The sequence below is a fragment of the Schistocerca gregaria genome, chromosome 3 (genome assembly GCF_023897955.1).
Source record: "Schistocerca gregaria isolate iqSchGreg1 chromosome 3, iqSchGreg1.2, whole genome shotgun sequence".
In the NCBI taxonomy this organism is placed as follows: Eukaryota; Metazoa; Arthropoda; class Insecta; order Orthoptera; family Acrididae; genus Schistocerca; species Schistocerca gregaria.
Window position 1 is genome coordinate 788,424,925 of NC_064922.1, and position 21,842 is coordinate 788,446,766.

At 41.3% G+C, this 21,842-nt stretch overlaps 1 protein-coding gene across 1 annotated transcript in view; it reads right to left on the reverse strand.

Moving 5' to 3' along the window:
* LOC126354245 (sialin-like) overlaps positions 1 to 21,842 on the reverse strand; it is a 125,749-nt gene that overhangs the window by 14,163 nt on the left and 89,744 nt on the right. Inside the window, exon 8 of the mRNA XM_050003747.1 lies at positions 15,916 to 16,157. Coding sequence (XP_049859704.1) covers positions 15,916 to 16,157 — 242 coding nt within the window. The remainder of the gene's footprint in view (positions 1 to 15,915; positions 16,158 to 21,842) is intronic.

The following is a 21,842-nucleotide window of genomic DNA, read 5'->3' on the forward strand; positions in this document are numbered from 1 at the left end:
GGCAGAAGCGACTCTCATCGCTGAAGACGACACGTCTCCATTCGTCCCTCCATTCACGCCTGTCGCGACACCACTGGAGGCGGGCTGCACAATGTTGGGGCGTGAGCGGAAGACGGCCTAACGGTGTGCGGGACCGTAGCCCAGCTTCATGGAGACGGTTGCGAATGGTCCTCGCCGATACCCCAGGAGCAACAGTGTCCCTAATTTGCTGGGAAGTGGCGGTGCGGTCCCCTACGGCACTGCGTAGGATCCTACGGACTTGGCGTGCATCCGTGCGTCGCTGCGGTCCGGTCCCAGGTCGACGGGCAGGTGCACCTTCCGCCGACCACTGGCGACAACATCGATGTACTGTGGAGACCTCACGCCCCACGTGTTGAGCAATTCGGTGGTACGTCCACCCGGCCTCCCGCATGCCCACTATACGCACTCGCTCAAAGTCCGTCAACTGCACATACGGTTCACGTCCACGCTGTCGCGGCATGCTACCAGTGTTAAAAACTGCGATGGAGCTCCGTATGCCACGGCAAACTGGCTGACATTGACGGCGGCGGTGCACAAATGCTGCGCAGCTAGCGCCATTCGACGGCCAACACCGCGGTTCCTGGTGTGTCCGCTGTGCCGTGCGTGTGATCATTGCTTGTACAGCCCTCTCGCAGTGTCCGGAGCAAGTATGGTGGGTCTGACACACCGGTGTCAATGTGTTCTTTTTTCCATTTCCACGAGTGTATTTAGAAAGCTTAAATAATAAAAAAATGGTTCAAATGGCTCTGAGCACTATGGGACTTAACTGCTGTGGTCATCAGTCCCCTAGAACGTAGCACTACTTAAACCTAACTAACCTAAGGACATCACACACATCCATGCCCGAGCAGAATTCGAACTTGCGCCTAGAACCGCACAGCCACTCCGGCCGGCTGCTTGAATAATATTTACTAAGTTGCAACTAACAATGAAAATAATGCTAGCGTTAAATTGAGAGTTACTTTCAAGATCTCCTTATAAGTTTTTCAGAATGTTTTCCAACAAATAATAAAATAAGTACAAGGAAATTATTAAAACAGCGTTAAATAAACGAAGGGGACAGAGTGTTTTCAAAATTAAAATTGGCTGAATGTAATAATCTGGATGTACTTTTAAATTATAAATTGTATCGTGCTGATGTTGCAGTCTTCAAAATGGTTCAAATGGCTCTGAGCACTATGGGACTTAACATCGATGGTCATCAGTCCCCTGGAACTTAGAACTACTTAAACCTAACTAACCTAAGGACATCACACAACACCCAGCCATCACGAGGTAGAGAAAATCCCTGACCCCGCCGTGAATCGAACCCGGGAACCCGGGCGTGGGAAGCGAGAACATTACCGCACGACCACGAGATGCGGGCTGCAGCCTTCAGTCTAAACGACTGACGTGATGTAACTCTCCACGCTAGGGGATTTGAAATTGCTATTCAATATTAACCAACTTTTCTTTACCAGAAACTCTTTTCTTACTTGCCGGTCTGTATTTTATATCCTCTCTACGTTGACCATCGTCAATTATTTTGCTCCTCTACTGCTTTTAGTGTCATTTTGTAAATATTCATCTTGTAATCTCTTTTTAAGGCACTATTCTTTCCATTCAACTACTCTTTCATGTCCTTTGCCGTCTTTTGCAAAATTACAGTGGCAACCGCAAACCTGAAAGTTTTAATATCTTCTTCCTCAACTGAACTGCCTTTCTAAATTTATGCTTAGTTTCCTTTATTACGTGCTTGATATACAGATTGAATAACACCGGGATAGGCTAGAACTTTATCTCACTCCATTCTCAACTACTGCTTCTCTTTCATCTGCTTCGATTCTTATTACAACGATCTGTTTTCTGTACAAGTTGTAAGTACCCGATCGCTTCGCTTCTTGTACTTTATCACTGCAACCTTCTGGTCTTAGTGTATTTCTGTCAACATTGTCAAAAGCTTTCTCTAAACCTATAAACACAAAAATATTAGTTTGCCTTCCTTCAGTATCTTCTAGTATAACAGTAAGTTATGTACTGCTTTGCGTGTTGCTATAAAGCAATACCGTGCCTTCCATCTATCTACGCCACTGTCTCTTTCCTTTCTGTAGCCTCATCTTCAAGTCCGCTTCCTTCCACCTTTCAGCCTCCCTTTTTTCCTCAGCATCGACATGCCATCAAGGCACTAGACATTCATACAACTGCTTTCTTAATTTTCCTTATAGGCTGTCCAGCCGTTGTGGCCGAGCGGTTCTAGGCGCTTCAGTCCGGAACCGAGCGACTGCTACGGTAGCAGGTTCGAATCCTGCCTCGGGCGTGGGTGTGTGTGATGTCCTTAGGTTAGTTAGGTTTAAGTAGTTCTAAGTTCTAGGGGACTGATGACCTCCGAAGTTAAGTCCCATAGTGCTCAGAGCCATTTTTTTGTATTGGTGCCTGTCAGAGTACGGTGCAGCGAGTAAGTGTTCTGACGTTTTCAGACGTGCTAATGGTGACTGTGTGTTAAAAATGGCTCAAAGAACACATACTGACGACGTTCTGAGAGTTAGAATACTAGGGCGACTGGAGTCTTGTCAAACACAGCAGGTCGTAGCATGGGCCCTCCGTGTGCCACAGACTGTGATCTCAAGATTATGACAACGATTCCAGCAGACAGGAAACGTCTCCAAGGGCTACAGTACGAGACGACCACAGGATACAACACCACAAGAAGACCGATATCTCACCATCAGTGCCCGCAGACGGCAACGGAGTACTGCAGGTAGCCTTGCTCGGAACCTTACCGCAGCCACTGAGACAGTAGTCTCCAGACACACAGTCTACAGACGACTGAACAGACACGGTTTATTCACTCGGAGACCTGCAAGGTGCATTCCACTGACCCGTGGTCACAGGAGAGCCCGTGTAGCCTGGTGTCAAGAACACAGTACATGGTCATTGGAACAGTGGTGCCAGTTTATGTTCACCGACGAGTCCAGGTATAGTCTGAACAGTGATTCTCTCCGGGTTTTCATCTGGCGTGAACTAGGAACCAGATACCAACCCCTTAATGTCCTTGAAAGGGACCTGTATGGAGGTCGAGGTTTGATGGTGTGGAGTGGGATTATGATTGGTGCATGTACACCCAGGCGTGTCTTTGACAGAGGAACTGTAACAGGTCAAGTGCATCAGGACGTCATTTTGCATCAGCATGTCCGCCTTTTCAGGGCTCCAGTGGGTCCCACCTTCCTCCTGATGGATGAAAACGCACGGCCCCACAGAGCTGCCATCGTGGAGGAGTACCTTGAAATAGAAGATATCAGGCGAATGGAGTGACCTGCCTGTTCTCCAGACCTAAACCCCATCAAGCAAGTCTCAGATGCTCTCCGTCGATGTATCGCTGCACGTCTTCAAACCCCTAAGACATTTCAGGAGCTCCGACAGGTACTGGTTCAAGAATGGGAGGCTATACCCTAGCAGTTGTTCGACCACCTGATCTAGAGTATGCCCATCCGTTGTGCGGCCTATGTACATGTGCATGGTGATCATATCCCATTTTGATGTCGGGGTGCATGCGGAGGAAACAGTGGCGTTTTGTAACATATGTGTTTCAGGACGGTTTTCTCAACTTATCACCAATACCGTGGACTTTCAGATCTGTGTCGTGTGGGTTCCCGATGTGCCTATGCTATGAGCGCCAGTTCTGTGCAGTGCCACGTTGTCCTTAATTTATGAATATGAGTGTAATTCCGTACACACTCTTCCTGAAGATTCTCTTAAAAATTCAATCTACTCATTACTAAATTCTGATGTAAATCTATATCTCATCTTTACTCCTTACAATCAAATATCTGATTTCGAAATATCTGACTCACCTTGATGTTATCCAACTGGTACGTTTTCTGAGTATAACTCCTTCTCCTCTTTTGATTTTTGAACAGTGTATTCGCTGTTACTACCTGCAGTTCCTTACAGAACTAAAGGAGACTTTCTCCTCTTTCGTTCCTGCTGCCAACCTCGTATTCACCCATAATTATGTCATGTATTGCTTCCCCTACTAAAGGGTTGATTATTAGATTTTCATATCCCTTTACATATTGAGTTACTCTTGCAGCCCTCTCATATAGTCTCTCTACCTCTTCGTCTTTTGCTTGTGACGTCGGCATGTATACCACAACAACTGTTGTTGGCATTAGTTTGCTGTCGATTCTGATGAGTCATCGCACCACTGAAATGCCGCTGTAAACCTTTACCCTGTCTTTCTGCTCATAACGAGTTAATATATTTGGATTGAGTCTTTGTCTCCTTTTCAGATTTTCTAAATTTCCTGCAAGTTCAGATTTCTGACATTCCATGCTCTGACTCTTCGAATGTTACCTTTTCGTTGGTTTTTTATCATAGTCATCTCCCCATTGGGAGCCTTCCATTGGACGTCCATGTAATGGGCTAAACCGGATTTTTTTGCCAGTGGAGAGGTCATCATGATACGTTCTCAGCCATCTGCTACTAAGGTTACTTTCCCTTACTTTCTACATCCTCAATCTACTGATCAGTGATGACTGTACCGCCTTTAAGGGCATGTTATCTCCCTCGGACAGGAGGGTGGCCTGAACATCTATATTATCCTCCGCTCTGTTAGAATAAGGCCTTTGGCAAAATCAGCTTGAATCATACCAAAAGCGTTCGGTCGTTACGGCTGATGATTTTTATCCATAATCTAACCTGAGATTGGGATCGAATCCAGGACCCAGTATTTTTTAATACAAGTCAGAGACGCTGTGCCTGGACCACAGTGGATTAATATATATCCAGCTTTGAATAATTCTCAATTATTCAGAACGTACCGTCGGTGTAAGTGCTACTTCGAGATGAAGGGGCTAGTACATGTGGGAAATCGTGACGTCCGACATCAAACCATTCAGAAGACTAATTAAACACAAAAAGTGACTACAAATGCGATCATTGCTGTGTGTAAGCTGCCGAATAGATGTGGAAGCTTCATTGCAACGCAGACGCGCAAGTTATCTGCTAGTTGTGTTTCGCCTCGACCAAGAACGAGGACGTTTACGTCACTATCAGATTCCGTAGCGTACAACATTTAGTGACGTCTCTTATCTTGCGGCAGCAATCCTGCTGCATACTCTCCTTATCTTGTTCACAGACCATGTAGATTAAAAGACAAGACTTTAAGTGACACACTATCAGCTAGCGGATGATAAGAGTGATCATGTCTGAACTGCAGCACCTCGTATATCTTTATGTGACATATTAGACCTTCTTGCTGGATATGAAATTTATCCTGTTCCCTCGGCGAGGTGACATTGTCTACATTATGCAATATTTGGAAGTCGACGATCGTAGTTATCTTCAAAGAGTGTTCAGGTGTTCACGACTGCGTGTCATACAGCTAACACCGTCATCGAGAATAAACTAGAATAATGTATTAGGTTGGTTTTTTGTTTTTCATGTTAATATTCCGGTTGCTATGGGTTCATTTATTTTTTATTTGTAGTTCACTTTTGCTATTTGAGTTTACATATTGTCATTTTGTGATTTGGAGGTGTGGATCCAAGAAAATGGAATGCCAAGTGGAGAAATCGGAACATTTCCGACATATTCTTCTGTTTGAGTTCGATACAGGCGTGACAGCAGCGGAGGCAGTTGGACCATTTGGGCCGTGTATGGAAAAAAAGCCATTGGACAGAGCACGGTAAGAAACTGGTTTTGTGGTTTTAGCGAAGATCGTTTTGACAGTAGTGACTCTTCACGTCGAGGAAGACCTTCGAGGTTTGACGAAGATCGTTTAAACGCATTAATCTCCAATTACCCATGTCTGTGTTCTCTAGAATTTCCAGATGTGATTAACTGTGAACATTCCACCATCATACGACATTTACATGCAATGGGGTAGTTTCAAAACTCAGGTATATGAGTAATGCGTTTGTATATTTTGCTTATTTTTTCCATAGTTCCACACAACTTCTTCCTGTTTTCTCGATTGATCTGTGTTCAGTTTTTCAAGGCCTATCCACTGTGCCAACTTACAACTAAATCTGAGGGGGGCGCGATGGGGAGGTTCCCTGTTAAGTTGCAGGCAACAGCGCAACCGGCCACTGCGCATGCACGCCGCGCGTTTGCGCAACTCGTCAGTGAAACAAATACTTCCGGCGTGTTCCAACTTTGGCGACACTCGTTGCATGACGTTTGAGGTTATATGTGGTCGTAAGAGTTTAGATAAACTGAAATACGAAGTGGGGGACGGATAATAATGTTCGCTTTTTGGATATCTATGCTTTGCAAAGTTGTGGGATTTCACTGAAGCTGATTACAAAAATAATTAACATATTACTTCTCCTGAGACCGTCACGTGCGATCAGAACGTTGATAGTTTGACAATATTTGAGCTCCAGGGCAAAATTTATTGAATTAGGAGCACATATGCAACTGAATTAAGAAAAATACAAACAAATGTAATTCTAGCAGTGGAAATGTTCTCGTCTACAAGACTAAAATCCCGTCGTTCGAGTTGGCCGACTCTTTTTTTTTTAAAGAATATTATTGACAGGAGGGAAGGCTACACAAATCAAGAAGCTACATTCTTTATTTAATATTCATCTATTTAAAACGTCGCAGTAGTGCTTCCCACTCACGTATGTTTGAATTTTGAAATACTGCCACTGAACAGATCTATCTTCAATAGATTAGTGTGCAAAACATTCTCTTCTTAATGCGGCCTGCTTCGAATAATTACTGTTGTTAATGTTAATATTATTACTGTTAATAATTGTCGGTGTTAATGAAAAAGCGTCACCAACTAAAACGGCATCTTATAGCATGCCGAGTGTTCTCGATTGTATTGTTTGCAATGTGATATGTAATTTAAGTTCTGGCGACAGTGTTTCATGCATTACAATGACTTTATTCCTTATCGCATAATTAACTCTATTTAGATGAAACGTTTCGGTGATATTCTAAGATAATTAAAAGAACTTCTTCGGTCTTCCATTACAAATTATTTCAGCAAGGATGCTGAGCAACCGAGTAGACGTCTTTTCTTCATCCAGTCACGAATCGAAACACATATCTTTTTTTTCTCATATGGCGATTCCACGCACAAGCTTTAACTCCAGCACAACTCGTGCGACGTGTAGCTGCCAAAACTTTCATTTCAGACAGAACTCAGGAACCCACAAATCGAGGAAATTGGTTTTGCCGTGTCTACAGTCAAATATGAAACCATTTGAGTGCAGCTCATTCCCTGCAACGAGTGGCGCAGCCCAATGTCGTCGTGTAAACTAGGCTTTACATACGCAATCCGAGAATAACGACCAGGATGAATGTGTGAAGTGATGCTACTCCATGATTGGGAAGTAATTCTTCACCCACCTTATTCACCTCAGCATGCGCCCTCAGATTTTCACATTTTCCGCTCTATCGAGCTGCCTCCGAGGAACTCCCTTTCCGGATGAAAATGTGCTGTGAACATGGCTCGACGAGTACCTCGTCTCAAGGTAACATGATTTCTACATTTGCGGAATTGAAAAGTTACTCCAGCGTTGACAGACTGTTGTACGTAGTGAAGAATATATTATTGATGACTAATGTTTCTGTTATGTGTGTCTGTTGTGTTTATTAAAGATGTGGAAAAACGCCACGAGGAAGAGACAATGGGCTCTGACGTGTGTGATCTGCAGGAGCTACTCAACCAGGCGCCCTCACTGCACAGTGTGCACCTGCGACTCATGCTTTCATACACACAGTTGGTAAACAGTGGCGTGTGTCCGTGGAGGAAGGAGCAAAGCCAACCCTACCAGTTGCGAACGTACCTGTTTCTCGCAGCTGTTGTACTTGGACGAAAATGTTGAACATTTGCGATCCGGAAAACGTTTCCGATATGTGCCTGCTGCAGCTCTACGATTACGCACCGTACCGTGAAGTAGCAGACTTGAAAGTGATCCTATCTTCAAAGTTATTTGATATCCAAACGGTGCATTTCCGAACATTAATTCCTCATCAAAACGACCGAGACCGTTCTACAACCCCTTGAAGGCCGTATTCGAAATGTGTGCCCCATAATGTCGTTGGCAGTTACTGGAGCATACAAATTCCGGCAGGAATAAGGCATCACTGAAATGCAGTTATTTTCATCCAGTCATCTGGATACTTGGGCAACAAGTCTGCCGTTCGTATAGTTATTTCGTGGCCATATGGCTTCTTTTTCTTTTTCCACTCAGTATCCTGGTAACCCACCCTCCCGCTATCGCATTCAGACTTCTTTCAATGTATTTCGTTCACCATTGTTAATTCTGCCACCACTCTTTAGATAAGGTCTACATTACCAGAGTACTTCTGAATTTATAAATTTTAAGCTCTGATTTACTGTGTTAAAAGGTAGGAGCGGTTTCTAGGTATGCATCCTTAGGTCAAATGGCAAATTGCTTGCAAAGGGACCCGGCCAATTTTAGTCTGTATCCTTCTCCAGTTCTACACCGTGCCTCGTCTCTAACGACCTCATCGTCGACCGAACGCTAAGCCCTAACTTGGTCTGGAACGTTCCCTTCGTCCCTCCTCGGAGCCTCCTTAGTGTCGCGCAAAATCCCAATTACGGTTGCGACCAGAATACACCAGAGATAAACGATGCGTGATAAAAATTACGTTACGTCCTGCTACGCTGATCTGATCACAAGCAATTACTGGCGGACCTTAATTCTCTGTATCATTCTGTGCAGCATTAGATGTCTGACTAAAACTCACCAGCATTGCTTTAATCCACAAGACCGGGTCATTCTCACATCATTCATGGCACTCCAACTATTTTTAGAAGTCTCTCAGGTCCGTCAACTAGATTGGAAAACAAACTCTGCACTCAATGTAGCTAGTACATCGTCTCCAACTGATGTCTAGCAATTCCCACAGATAGTCTCCTCCATAAACAAAATAGAATTAAACTCCAGAGCCAAAAGGAAAGCAAACCCCACGCATACAATAACAATACACATCAAGCAAGCGGAATCTATTGTTTTCTGTCAGATTTCGCCAAGTCCGCCTCGTTAGTTAAATAGTATCTCCAACTGGCTATCGGCTTCACGCTCCACTTTTCAGGCTAGCTTCTTTCTCCCGTATAGTGCAAATTGGCGCTTGCCAACACAACAACCAAAGGTTAGGATAGAGATGCTGGTGGGGTATCGTGTGTTCACTTTCTTTCTATCTCCAAAATGAATGAGCCGTTCGTTGAACGAGTGGTTTTTGTTGTTGCAGTTCCGTTCTAGACGAATTAGATGCGAGAAAAGGCACATTCACTTGATGTCTCATCTGATGGTGTGTATGAAAGAATGAATTTGCAGTGGTAACAGAGTTCGGGCTGTATGATTCCACGATGTATTGTGAAGTATGCTGTTGAATATCTATGAATGTGAACGATTTTTGTAGTAGTAACTTTAATACGAACTATGAAGTGCTGGTTTTGTGTTTTCTTTGTTGCACGAACGACGCAGAGATCGGACGACCACGTGGCACGGGAATTCCGCGTCACTGGTTTAAATCTTCACCGGTACGAGGCCCGTCTACCACAGGAAGAATTCCGAATACGTGTCAAATCTTCAGCAGTTATTTTTACTAATAATGAAAGAAAAATGAATTTTAGAAAATTGTAATGTTGTTATTAGTTACGTACTGGTCACGAAACAGTCTACATTCACGTTTTCGAGTACGTAGTTTTCTTTGCATTCTGTGGTAAAACAAACTAATTTTAAGCGTTTGTGAAGCTAAAATGTTCATAAAGCTGTGAATATTTCTGAAAGTATACATGAGAAACATTGTTTTAAATTTGTGTCTTCATGAATATTCAATACAACTATCGGTGATATTGAAAAAGAAAAAGGATTGTAATGATCACGGAAAGTACTAAATCATGTCTCTGAATTTTGAAACAAGTGCACAAAATATGTTTTAAGCGAGTAATAAGTGTTTTTAAAGGAACAGGCACTGCGGCAACTACAGCCGTTACGAAATATGTGAAATGTATTCGCAGTTGCGAATATGGTCAATCATCAGCTGTTTAATGGAAAGGCAAACGACGAAAATTTGTACCGGACCGGGAGTCGAACCCAAATTTCCCGCTTATCGCGAGCAGTCATCTTACCACCTTTGGTGGCTCTCATTTTTCTCGTTTTTGTTAGTTCTGCTTTTTCGAGACGGACATCCCATGACGCTTGCTCAAGTACATCGTTGATCCATTAACTCAGTTTTTTTTACAGAGGGCAGCTATCCCTCTGATCGAACACGCTGAGCTACCGTCGTCACGACGTACCGTTTTGTTATCCAAGCACAACTCACGGCTACCTCCAAACTCCCGTACGTCATCAATGATGTATCGACAACTTGTACTCATACGATCATTATGTATATCGCCGTACAGGGGAGACATTTTACTTGAACGTCGCTTACCTGGTGTCTGCGGGTAAATACGATATTTCAGTGCCTGTGTTATTGCGAATTACGATGCAGTGTTCTTTCGGACGTGCCAAAAAGGTCGCATTGTCAGAAGAACACTTTTACCGACCAGTAACATAACTTTACAATACAGTAAGACTCTAATTTTGAACTGGAAATATTGTCTCAGAGGTTGTTCCAGGGTAAAACAGTAACAAAATGAAAACAAAATTTCCATATGCTAAAAACTCTTACACGAAAATGAAATGTACAGTTTTGCCTGTACTGCAAAACACATCTGTATCGTATGGTAAGATACTGTTACTGTGAGTGAAATCTTAACAACTGTGCATACCTCAGTACAATACTGTATTGGCACACAACTGATTAACACTAAACTGTTTAAAACGTGAGGAATCACACACTGAAAAATATTATGTTCTTAAGCGGGACACGATGTTCTGCCATTTTTTGCTCCACAAAATCTCTAATTGGGCAGACATAGGGCTTTTTCGACGTATTGAAAGGCAGTGTCCAATCCACTTTTAGGATCTGTATGTCACGTTCGAGCTGTTGGTTCACTGTCTTCGTTGTCGTCAACATCTCTCTCCTTCTAATCGATTCTTCGGGTAACCACGTCATTGATTTCGTTGACAGTTAATTCTTGTTCCGTTGTGTAGTCAGCGTCAAGTGTACTGATCCACTCACTCACATCGCTGTGTTGTAAAGTTTGCAAACCTGTCAAAGTCGCTGGAGTGTCTACGGCCTGACTTCCATCGCTTGTTGCATGGGCCGTTTCATCTTGGTTCTCTTCAGTCGATTTTTTTGATTTTTTTCCCACAGGTTGCCGCAAGGTTTTTCAACCGTTGACACTGGAATTTCTTCCCAGACTTCGGTACACATTTCATCTCTTACATTTATTGATTTCATTGTCTGACACAAGCTCTTGCCTTCTTGTCTGCTCTCTAAAATTGATGCTATGTGTTTTCGACGGGATCGCCTCTTCAGCCACTCAGTGACCCCTTTGTCCGTGGGTTGGATTGAAAATGTTACGTTGGCAAGAAAAAATAAAGCCTTTAATTCATCTTTTTGAAGTTCATCTTCAAATGGATAGGATGTCACACTGTCGAATATCGACATGGTGCGATTAGAAACTGTTTTTCTTTTAGGTGTTTTTAAACTGCAGGAACGAACTGGTCATAAAACCATTCCACAAAGAGGCTGGATTCCATGCATGTTGACTTTTTGTTATGATAATACACAGAGTGTGAAGCCATATTAGTGTTTCTGAGCGCCTTTGGTTTTATTGCTTTTCCGATCACAAACAATGCCATCTTGTGTCTCCCATTAGCGTTACTACAGAGAGCAATAGTTGTTCTATCTTTGGCAAGTATTGTAGCTGTTACAGACTCATTTTGTGCATGAAGAGTCTTGTAGAGAATATTTCGTAATTTCAGACTCTCAATGATATACACTTGATTAGGGCCCAGCTTAAGCTCTTTAACCAAATTTTCAAATTTCAGGGCAAAGTCATTGGCTGCAGTTTCGTCAGCAGACAGCTTCTCTCCAGAAATAATTACATATTGAATTCCAAGTCCTTTTTTCCACTCACTGTAAACGTTTCATTTTCATTGCCTCCCTCAGTTTTTATCATACAAAATCAGTGCTTTTTGTGATTGGTCGAGATAACAGTTCCTTTTCTTCTCTCCTACTCAAACCACACTTAAAGGGGTATTTTCTGTCCTTTCTCATCATCAGTCTTACTGTATGACATTAAAGTGTTTTCCTACTTTTTTCTCTAGTCTTTAAGAGATCTTTTGCTAACCCCCACGCACTTGCAGTTTCTCCGCTAAAGACAGCGTCACATGTTTACGTTCAGCTGATACCATAACTTAGTTTTGCACACTTGAATAATGTATGCAGGAGGAACACTTTCGCTAATTTATAAAACAAATCTGTGCACAATAACACTTATTAAGCGAGTTGGAAACAAGTTGTTTCATGTTAAAACTGATGTAAATACCGGAATTATCAATTATCAACTGCCTACTGACCAAATCGCAAACGATTAGTCATCGACTGACCATAGCGACGACCCATGTACGTAAACAAGGAATACTTTCGCTAATTTATAAAACAAATGTGAGCACACTATAACTTATTAAGACAGGTGAAAACAACTTGTTTCATATTAAAACTCATGTAAACACCGCAATTATCAATGATCAACCACCTACTGACCAAATTTGCAAATGATTAGCCATCGACTTTGTTTCACTTTTCAGAAGTTAAGTTGTTATTTCGCCTTGTAAAAGAACAGTCATGTACATAAACAAGGAACAATTTCGCTAATTTATAAATGAAATGTGAGCACAATATCACTTATTAAGCGAGTTGGAAACAAGTTGTTTCGTGTTAAAACTGATGTAACTCCTGCAATTATCAGTGATCTACCGCCTAATGACCAAATCACAAACGATTAGCCATCGACTGACAATAGCGACGGCCCATGTACGTAAACAAGGAACTCTGTCGCTAATTTATAAATCAAATGTGAGCATAATATCACTTATTAAGCGAGTTAGAATAAATTTCTTTCATGTTAAAACTGATGTAACTACTGCAATTATCAATGATCAACAGCTTACTGATCAAATTGGAAACTATTAGCCATCGACTGATTATAGCGACGGCCCGTGTACGTAAACAATCGCTGGAAATAGGATGATCAGACTAAACGGGGAGTTAGATCATCCGAGGGCGAATTGGCAAGGTTCTACTGTATTTAGACTATCGTCCTTGGCCAACAAGCATCACTGGATGTGAATATGGAAGGTGTAATGCTTCTTTATTTACGTGAACATTACGGCACTCCAACCCCAGTTCTGGATACCAGTAATATCGTACTACTTTTCTGCGAAGTAACAGACATATTTTTGTGACAATATTCACATTTGCTTTTATTAATGTATAGGTACTCCAATGTGTCGATATATTACAGTGATATGGTTCTTGTGTGTATTCATTTCTGTGAGACTGTCATAATCTTTGACTTACTTGTAACCGTTTTTGCGCGAATGCGCAATGGACAGTCTTTGTTTCACTTTGCAGAAGTTAAGCTGTTATTTCGCTTTGTAAAAGAACAGTCAAGTCTTGTGTTTGGTTAAAGTTGAAATTAAATATATGAAGATTGATACAAAACTGTTTTTTGATGATCTGACAATTAAGAAGAAGTATATGTGAATTTACAAGAAGTTTAATAAAACTGTGGATAGTGAACACCAGTCAAAACTTATTTCTACCATACCATTGTTCTGATCTGGGATTGTTTGATCATTAAGAATTTCCTGAAAAACGCATTTGTAAGGTCTTCAAATACTGCTAAAATACAGATCTGGACCTTCTAGCAGTCAAAGTGTAATTACCCTAGAATCAACAAGATGAGCTATAACAACTTCGACGAAATCTACGTGGGAATCCATTCAAGATAAGTGCCAAAATTAATGACTTTTTTACAGTGACTTCATTATTTCCATTCTGACAATACCATCCACAGTCAATAACTTTGTTGTTGCCCGAAAAGCGAACATATGCTGCGTGAGCAACATTATTAATATGATTTCTAACCTACTTTGCAAGTGGTGGTATTGTTAGAAGGGCATGTGGTCAGCACACCGCTCTCCCGGCCGTTGCCGGTTTTCGTGACCGGAGCCGCTACTTGTCAGACAACTGGCTCCACCATTGGCCTTACGAGGGCTGGGAGTATCCCACTTGGCAACAGCGCTAAGCAGACCCGGACGGTCACGTGTTAGAATAGCCCTACAGCTCTTAACTTCGGTGATTTGACGGGAATTAGTGTTACAGCTGCGGCAAGTCGTTCGCAGAAGTATAACTGCTACATCTACATCTACATCTACACGATAACTCTGCAATTCACATTTAAGTGCTTGGCAGAGAGTTCATCCAACCACAATCACACTATCTCTCTAGCATCCCACTCCCGAACAGCGCGCGGGGAAAAACGAACACCTAAACCTTTCTGTTCGAGCTCTGATTTCTCTTATTTTATTTTGATGATCATTCCTACCTATGTAGCTTGGGTTCAACAAAATATTTTCGCGTTCGGAAGACAAAGTTGGTGACTGAAATTTCGTAAATTGATCTCGCCACGACGTAAAACGTCTTTGCTTTAATGACTTCCATCCCAGCTCGCGTATCATATCTGCCACACTCTCTCCCCTATTACGTGATAATACAAAACGAGCTGCCCTTTTTTGCACCCTTTCGATGTACTCTGTCAATCCCAACTGGTAAGGATCCCACACCGTGCAGCAATATTCTAACAGAGGATGAACGAGTGTAGTGTAAGCTGTCTCTTTAGTGGACTTGTTGCATCTTCTGAGTGTCCTTTGGCTCGCCTTCCCCACAATATTATCTATGTGGTCTTTCCAACTGAAGTTGTTCATAATTTTAACACCCGGTACTTAGTTGAATTGACAGCCTTGAGAATTGTACTAATTATCGAGTAATCGAATTCCAACGGATTTCTTTTGGAACTCACGTGGATCACCTCACACTTTTCGTTATTTAGCGTCAACTACCACCTGCCAAACCATACAGCAATCTTTTCTAAATCGCTTTGCAACTGATACTTGTCTTCAGATGACCTTACTAGACGGTAAATTACAGCATCATGGGCGAACAACCTAAGAGAACTGCTCAGATTGTCCCCCAGGTCACTTATATAGATAAGGAACAGCAGAGGTCCCAGGACGCTTCCCTGGGGAACATCTGATATCACTTCAGTTTTACTCGATGATTTGCCGTCTATTACTATGAACTGCGACCTTCCTGACAGGAAATCACGAATCCATTCGTACAACTAAGACGATTCCCCATAGGCCCGCAGCTTGATTAGAAGTTGCTTGTGAGGAACGGTGTCAAAAGCTTTCCAGAAATCTAGAAATACGGAATCAACCTGAGATCCCCTGTCTATAGCAGCCATTACTTCATGCAAATAAAGAGCTAGCTGTGTCGCATAAGAATGATGTTTTCTGAAACCATGCTGATTATGTATCAATAGATCGTTCCCTTCTATGTGATTAATAATATTTGAATACAGTAAATGCTCCAAAACCCTACTGCAGACCGATGTCAATGATATGAGTCTGTAGTTCGATGGATTACTCCTACTACCCTTCCTAAACACTGGTGCGACCTGAGCAATTTTCCAGTCTATAGGTACAGATACATCAGTGAGTGAGTGGTTGTATATGATTCCTAAGTAGGGATTTATTCATTGGTTTGCATACTCTCTCTTTTTAGGCACTATGGAATTGCTATCACACACATACTAGCACCCACTCTCCTAGTGAGACAATTATTTATCAGGTTCTGGACAAATGATGTCACCTGCCTCAAGCCAGTATGAGTATGTCGTAGCAGTACCGAGGACTCTCTACATGATTCTATATCGTTACTTTGTTGACAGAAGAGCCGGAGACGTACGTTGGCGTTGGTGAATGCACCGACGACGTAAGGAACGATGATGCCTGACAAGTTGCCGAAGGTGTTGACGACTCCCACTATCGTGCCGGCGTAGTTGGGCGCTATGGCCTGCATGTTCATGTAGAAGCCGGAGCAGTTGGTGGCCATGCAGAACCCGCTGAGCGCCAGCATCGCCACAATGACTGCCGTGTCGCAGCCCACCAGCGCCACCACCACCAGAGCCGCCGCCGGGACCAGCAAACCTGCGCACAGGAGGGACCAGCCACTTCTGTTTCAGCTGTGATGCACAGGGCACAAAAAGAATTAACTCAAAGGCATTGTTTCCTTGTCTGAGGTCTAGTGCTGCCATCTGCTCTCTTTGCGAAAAACCTCTGCCATCTAAACGTGATTGGGAAGGGAGTGAGACAGGGTTGTAGCTTCTCCCCGATGTTATTCAATCTGTATATTGAGCAAGCAGTGAAGGTAACAAAAGAAAAATTCGGAGTAGTTATTAAAATCCATGGAGAAGAAATAAAAACTTTGAGGTTCACCGATGACATTGTAATTCTGCAAGAGACAGCAAAGTATTTGGAATAGCAGTTGAACGGAATGGACAGTGTCATGAAAAGAGGGTATAAGATGAACATCAACAAAAGCAAAACGAGGATAATGGAATGTAGTCGAATTAAGTCGGGTGATGCTGAGGGAATTAGATTAGGAAATGAAGACACTTAAAGTAGTAAAGGAGTTTTGCTATTTGGGGAGCAAAATAGCTGATGATGGTCGAAATAGAGAGGATATAAAATGTAGACTGGCAATGGCAAGGAAAGAGTTTCTGAAGAAGAGAAATTTGTTAACATCGAGTATAGATTTAAGTGTCAGGACGTCGTTTCTGAAAGTATTTGTATGGAGCGTAGCCATGTATGGAAGTGAAACATGGATGATAACTAATTCTGACAAGAAGAGAATAGAATCTTTCGAAATGTGGTGCTACAGAAGAATGCTGAAGATTAGATGGGTAGATCGCATAACAAATGAGGAAGTATTGAATAAGATTGGGGAGAAGAGAAGTTTGTGGCACAACTTGACCAGAAGAAGGGATCGGTTGGTAGGACATGTTCTGAGGCATCAAGGGATCACCAATTTAGTATTGTAGGGCAGCGTGGAGGGTAAAAATCGTAGGGGGAGACCAAGAGATGAATACACTAAGCAGATTCAGAAGGATGTAGGTTGGAGTAGGTACTGGGAGATGAAGAAGCTTGCACAGGATAGAGTAGCATGAAGACCTGCATCAAACTAGTCTCAGGACTGAAGACCACAACAACCACAACATCTACACGTGCAAAGCAAGAAACTCACTAGCCCCAGATGAACTATCCGTATCCTAGAGATATTGATTCCATTTATTTTCTAATTAATGTTTTAGCCCAGAGCTTTAAGAAAAATCCACCTTGACCATCGTGGATCTCAGGATGTTTTAAGATTAAAATATAGCATTGTAAAAGAAATATGGCAATCAAGATTACTTTTTCAGCCAAGTATTTAATCCATTTTTAAATGAGCTCAGTTTGTTCTGAATACCCCAAGCAAGCAGAGGTGTTCCTCTGATAACGTTTTTGGGATACGCTGAAAAATTTAGTCCTTCATTAGGCCTAAAGAAACCATTAAACCACTGATGTGAAGGAGAAGTGATCAGGTGAGAATTTCCTCTTTCCCACTATTGTCGACATAATCGTCTTAAGATAATTCAGCAACCGTATACAAGTAGATATTTAACATGATTCACGTTTATTGCGACGTCTCAATTGCACGCTATTTAAATTCGATTACATATTTCTATCACTCTGGATCGTCTTCAGATCTGACTAACTGCATCAGCAACCCGTCTTGTCTACTCAGAAGAACATGTCAGAGTTGATCTAACTAGACAAGACGGGTTGGTGAAGCAATTACCTAGATCTGAAGATGACCCAGTGTGATCGAAACACGTAATCGAATTACAAAAATATGCAAAAGAGATGGGACAACATATGAGAATTATCTTAAATATCTACTTCCTCATCCACTAAATTCCGTTGGCCGCCCTTCACAGTATTGAGTAAATGCACCCAGTCAACAAAATGATGCGGAACATTCAGAATAATCTACTTTTACAATCTCAATGGAGACAAGTATCATTATTTTTCGCACCTGGCTAGAAGTACTCATGCACTCCTACTGCGACCCTAAATGCTACGTATACAATGGGAGCAGACACGAATGAAGAATCATTGTAGATACGATATCGGCTACAAATGGGGGTATACACACGCATAAACCACTTTGACCAAGGGCAGATGGTTATGAGCCGACAACCGCGAACAAGCAACTCGGAAGTGTCGACGCTAGTCGGAACTTCACGTGTCACTGAGATGAACGTATATGAAAAGTGGTTGAAGGGTGACAGTAGGAGAGCAAAGTACTTTTTTTTTATCATAAGAGACAAGCAATGGACATTCTGGATCATACTCTTGCTGGAGTTTGTTATTGTGGCATAACACTACTGTGTTCGTTCTTATCTCATTGTGGTGATGAGTTTCTTTTATTTTATGTTCTCCACACGAAGAGTAGATACATTCACTCTTCAATGTCCTTATACGTTCTTTGTACCTGACATTAATATTTATTGCAGTCATCCCCGTATTCACACTAAGAAAACAGAAGAATGACATACCACAAAGGAATTATCCGAACAGGACGGAAATCATTATGTGTGATGTACATGTACATTTCAGAAAAACTGGATAATTTACTCAAGAGAAAGAGCTTCACAGAACTGGACAAGTCAATAATGCACTGGTCCTCCTCTGGCCCTTAAGTAAGCAGTTATTCGGTTGGGCATTGACTGATAGCAAGCATGCATGCAAGTCCGAAGGAACTTTTAATCATGATTCGGATAACACAAGTACAGTAATATCGCACCAGGTGTGATGGTCTGGGGTGCCATCTCATTTCAAAGCAGGCGCTCTTTCGTTGTCATCCGCGACACCATTACAGCACAGCGGTATCTCGACGATATTCTATGCCCCTTTTCGTTGTACTTCATGAAAAGACATCTTGGACTTGCATTTCAGCAAGATAATGCCCGCCTGCATATGGCGAGAATTTCTACTGCTTGTCTTCGAGCTTGCCTAGCCCTGCCTTGACCAGTAAGGTCGCCATAGCTCTCTCTGACTGAGAGCGTTTGGAGCATTATGGGCAGGAACCTCCAACCAGCTCCGGATTTTAACGTACTAACGTGTCAACTTAACAAAACTTGGCACATTATCCCTTAATCAACGCCAAGCCAAATAACTGCTTGCGTAAGGACCAGAGATGGACGAACGCATTATTAACTTGCTCAGTTTGTGAACTTTTTCTCTTCAATAAATTACGCAATTTTTATGAAATTGTTATCATTTGTTTACCTGTACGCATACATCAAATTTATCAATTTCCGTCACATTCGACTAATTCCTACGTGATTTTTTTTTTCTTAGGACGTATTTACAGCTGCATCCATTACATTTTGAGTCATGTATTCCTGAACTGCTGTATTCTGTTTATCTTTCTTTTCCTTCACGATTTTAACTTCTTTTCTGTTGTGCAATTAGTCTCCTACACTTCGCACAGAAGTTATCAATTATTTCGTGTGTGAACTGTTTAGGTTATGTTGCGGTGTGACATTTTGTGTTTGTGTTATGATGAGTTAGGTATGCATTATGTATTACAGTTATGTGCTAGTATATCTGTATTGTTCTTATATTTGCTGTCTTCTGTTGGCATCTTATTTTAATGGTGTTGAGTGTAACGTATGTACAACCTTGCTGTTGTATCCATTCTTTTGTGCGGTGTTAATGACCATCTTGACAGTAATTTTTATATAGAAGTGTCCTGCATTCCATAGGTAGCATATGTGTGATCACTGCTGGTTTTTAAGAATATTGGTGGCCTGATTTCTTGTGTGTAGCTGCTTCTTATATAAATATACTGAAGCTGTGCCTGTAGTTAGATTTAGTTGTTTTGAGGTCAAGCGGGTGTATTGATTCTTCTGTTTCCATTTGTGAAGCGGTCTAAATATCATGGTGCATATTAGATATATGCACGTTTGATCTGTTTACATGTGCCTGTAGTGTGTCCATGAGGTGTAATATCATCTACATATACGAGTACATGTCCAGTATAAGACTTAATATTTCCTGCTTCTGTTATTCTGAAAAATTCTGGTTTCAATATGATTCATTACGACATTTGCTAGTATGTATGAGAATTGGCTCCCATTGGAGGACTTACCATTTTAAACAGATGTTGTACTGAAGGTAGTTTTGCGAGTTATCATTTGCATAAGTTCGTCTGTTGTGGTATTTGGGAGTTCTGTGTTTCCTGTCAGTTTTTCTTTTATGATGATTGTGTCACTGTGTGGGATTAAAGTGTACATGTCTTGAACATCAAAGGAAATTGATTTTGTAGTCGGTGGGATGTATGTAAGTTTTGTTTTTTGGAGTAATGCTAAGGTGTTTTATATACATTCTTCTGTATTCTCCAGTTTTTAACGTTCAGGTAAGTACTATTGTGCAAATTTTAAAATGTGGTATGTGTCAGCATTATTAAAACTGATAACTGGCGACATGAGGACACTATCTTTTTGTATTTTGGCTGCCTTCTGAGTGCTGGTGTTGCTGATTTTTTTTGTTCTATGTTTTGTTTCTGTGGGTAAGTGCTTGACATTTTTAAATTTTTTTCAGCGTTATTTGTAATCTCACTGTGGGATCAAACTCAGTTCCTCAACATAATTTTTTTTACACTTTGTTTAGTTCATACATTCCCATGTAGCCATGAGCACTAGTGCTACTTTTTTCACTTTTCTAGCTATTTCGTGTAGTTTATTTGTTTATTGTCTAAATAATGCTGCTATTTTGTCATTTTCTTCTTGTTCTTTTTTCTATGAGTTTTCTTGTTATTGTGAACCACACAGCTGCTTTACTGTCAGTCCCAGTTTACTCTTGTACTTTTATCATTATTTTTCTTCTTGTGCTGCAATTTGTCTTGCTTCTATTATGATGTCCATAATTTGTATGTTTCTTAGTTGCTCTTATTAATATTATATTCAAGCTTTGTCTCTAACAATTCCCTCCGTTGTATGTCATTGAGGATCACTATTCTTCAGTAAAATTATGTGAATGTGTGTGTGTGTGTGTGTGTGTGTGTGTGTGTGTGTGTTCCCCATGAGTGCATGTGAATTCTTTTTATTTGTTTTTCCTACTGTTCTGTTGATATTTTCTGAACAATCTGTTCTGCTTTGTCTGTTACATGCTATGGGACTAAGTACTGTTCAGGTTTGTTGCTATCTGATGATACAAATTGTATATATTTTTTTGTTTAGTTCAGATGTTTTTTGGATACTGATACCTAATGTCATTATTTAACTTATATCTCTGTGCTTCTAACTTATCCTTGTTTGCTACTTGAAAATCACTGCTTAACATTACATAAGAGTAATTTGGGATCAAGGGATAGTTACTAAACCTTCTGTTGAATTTCAAATTGTTTATTATCCCGTGGAATTGTATGAGGATCTTCTTGTGTGTGTTGCATGTCTGCAGTGGAAATGCTTGACAAGAAGTAATAATATTGTCAAGATTTACAGCTATTCTTTCTCATTTGCTACTCCTTTTATATTTACCATGTAGATAAGACAAACTGCTATTTACCCCAGAGGAAGACAGTCTCATCTAGGCCCAAAATCGGTGCTAACTAAAATCTATGCTAGCCAGTTGATAAATTCGACGATATTTTGCTAGTGTAGAACATTATGTATTATCATCTTCTCCCCTAAAGTTGTGTTTGGTCATGTGAACTGTTACTGAAAAACTTCTAAAATTATCAGATGATGATAGTTTATTTTTTGAACTCACCATTCCTTAAACATT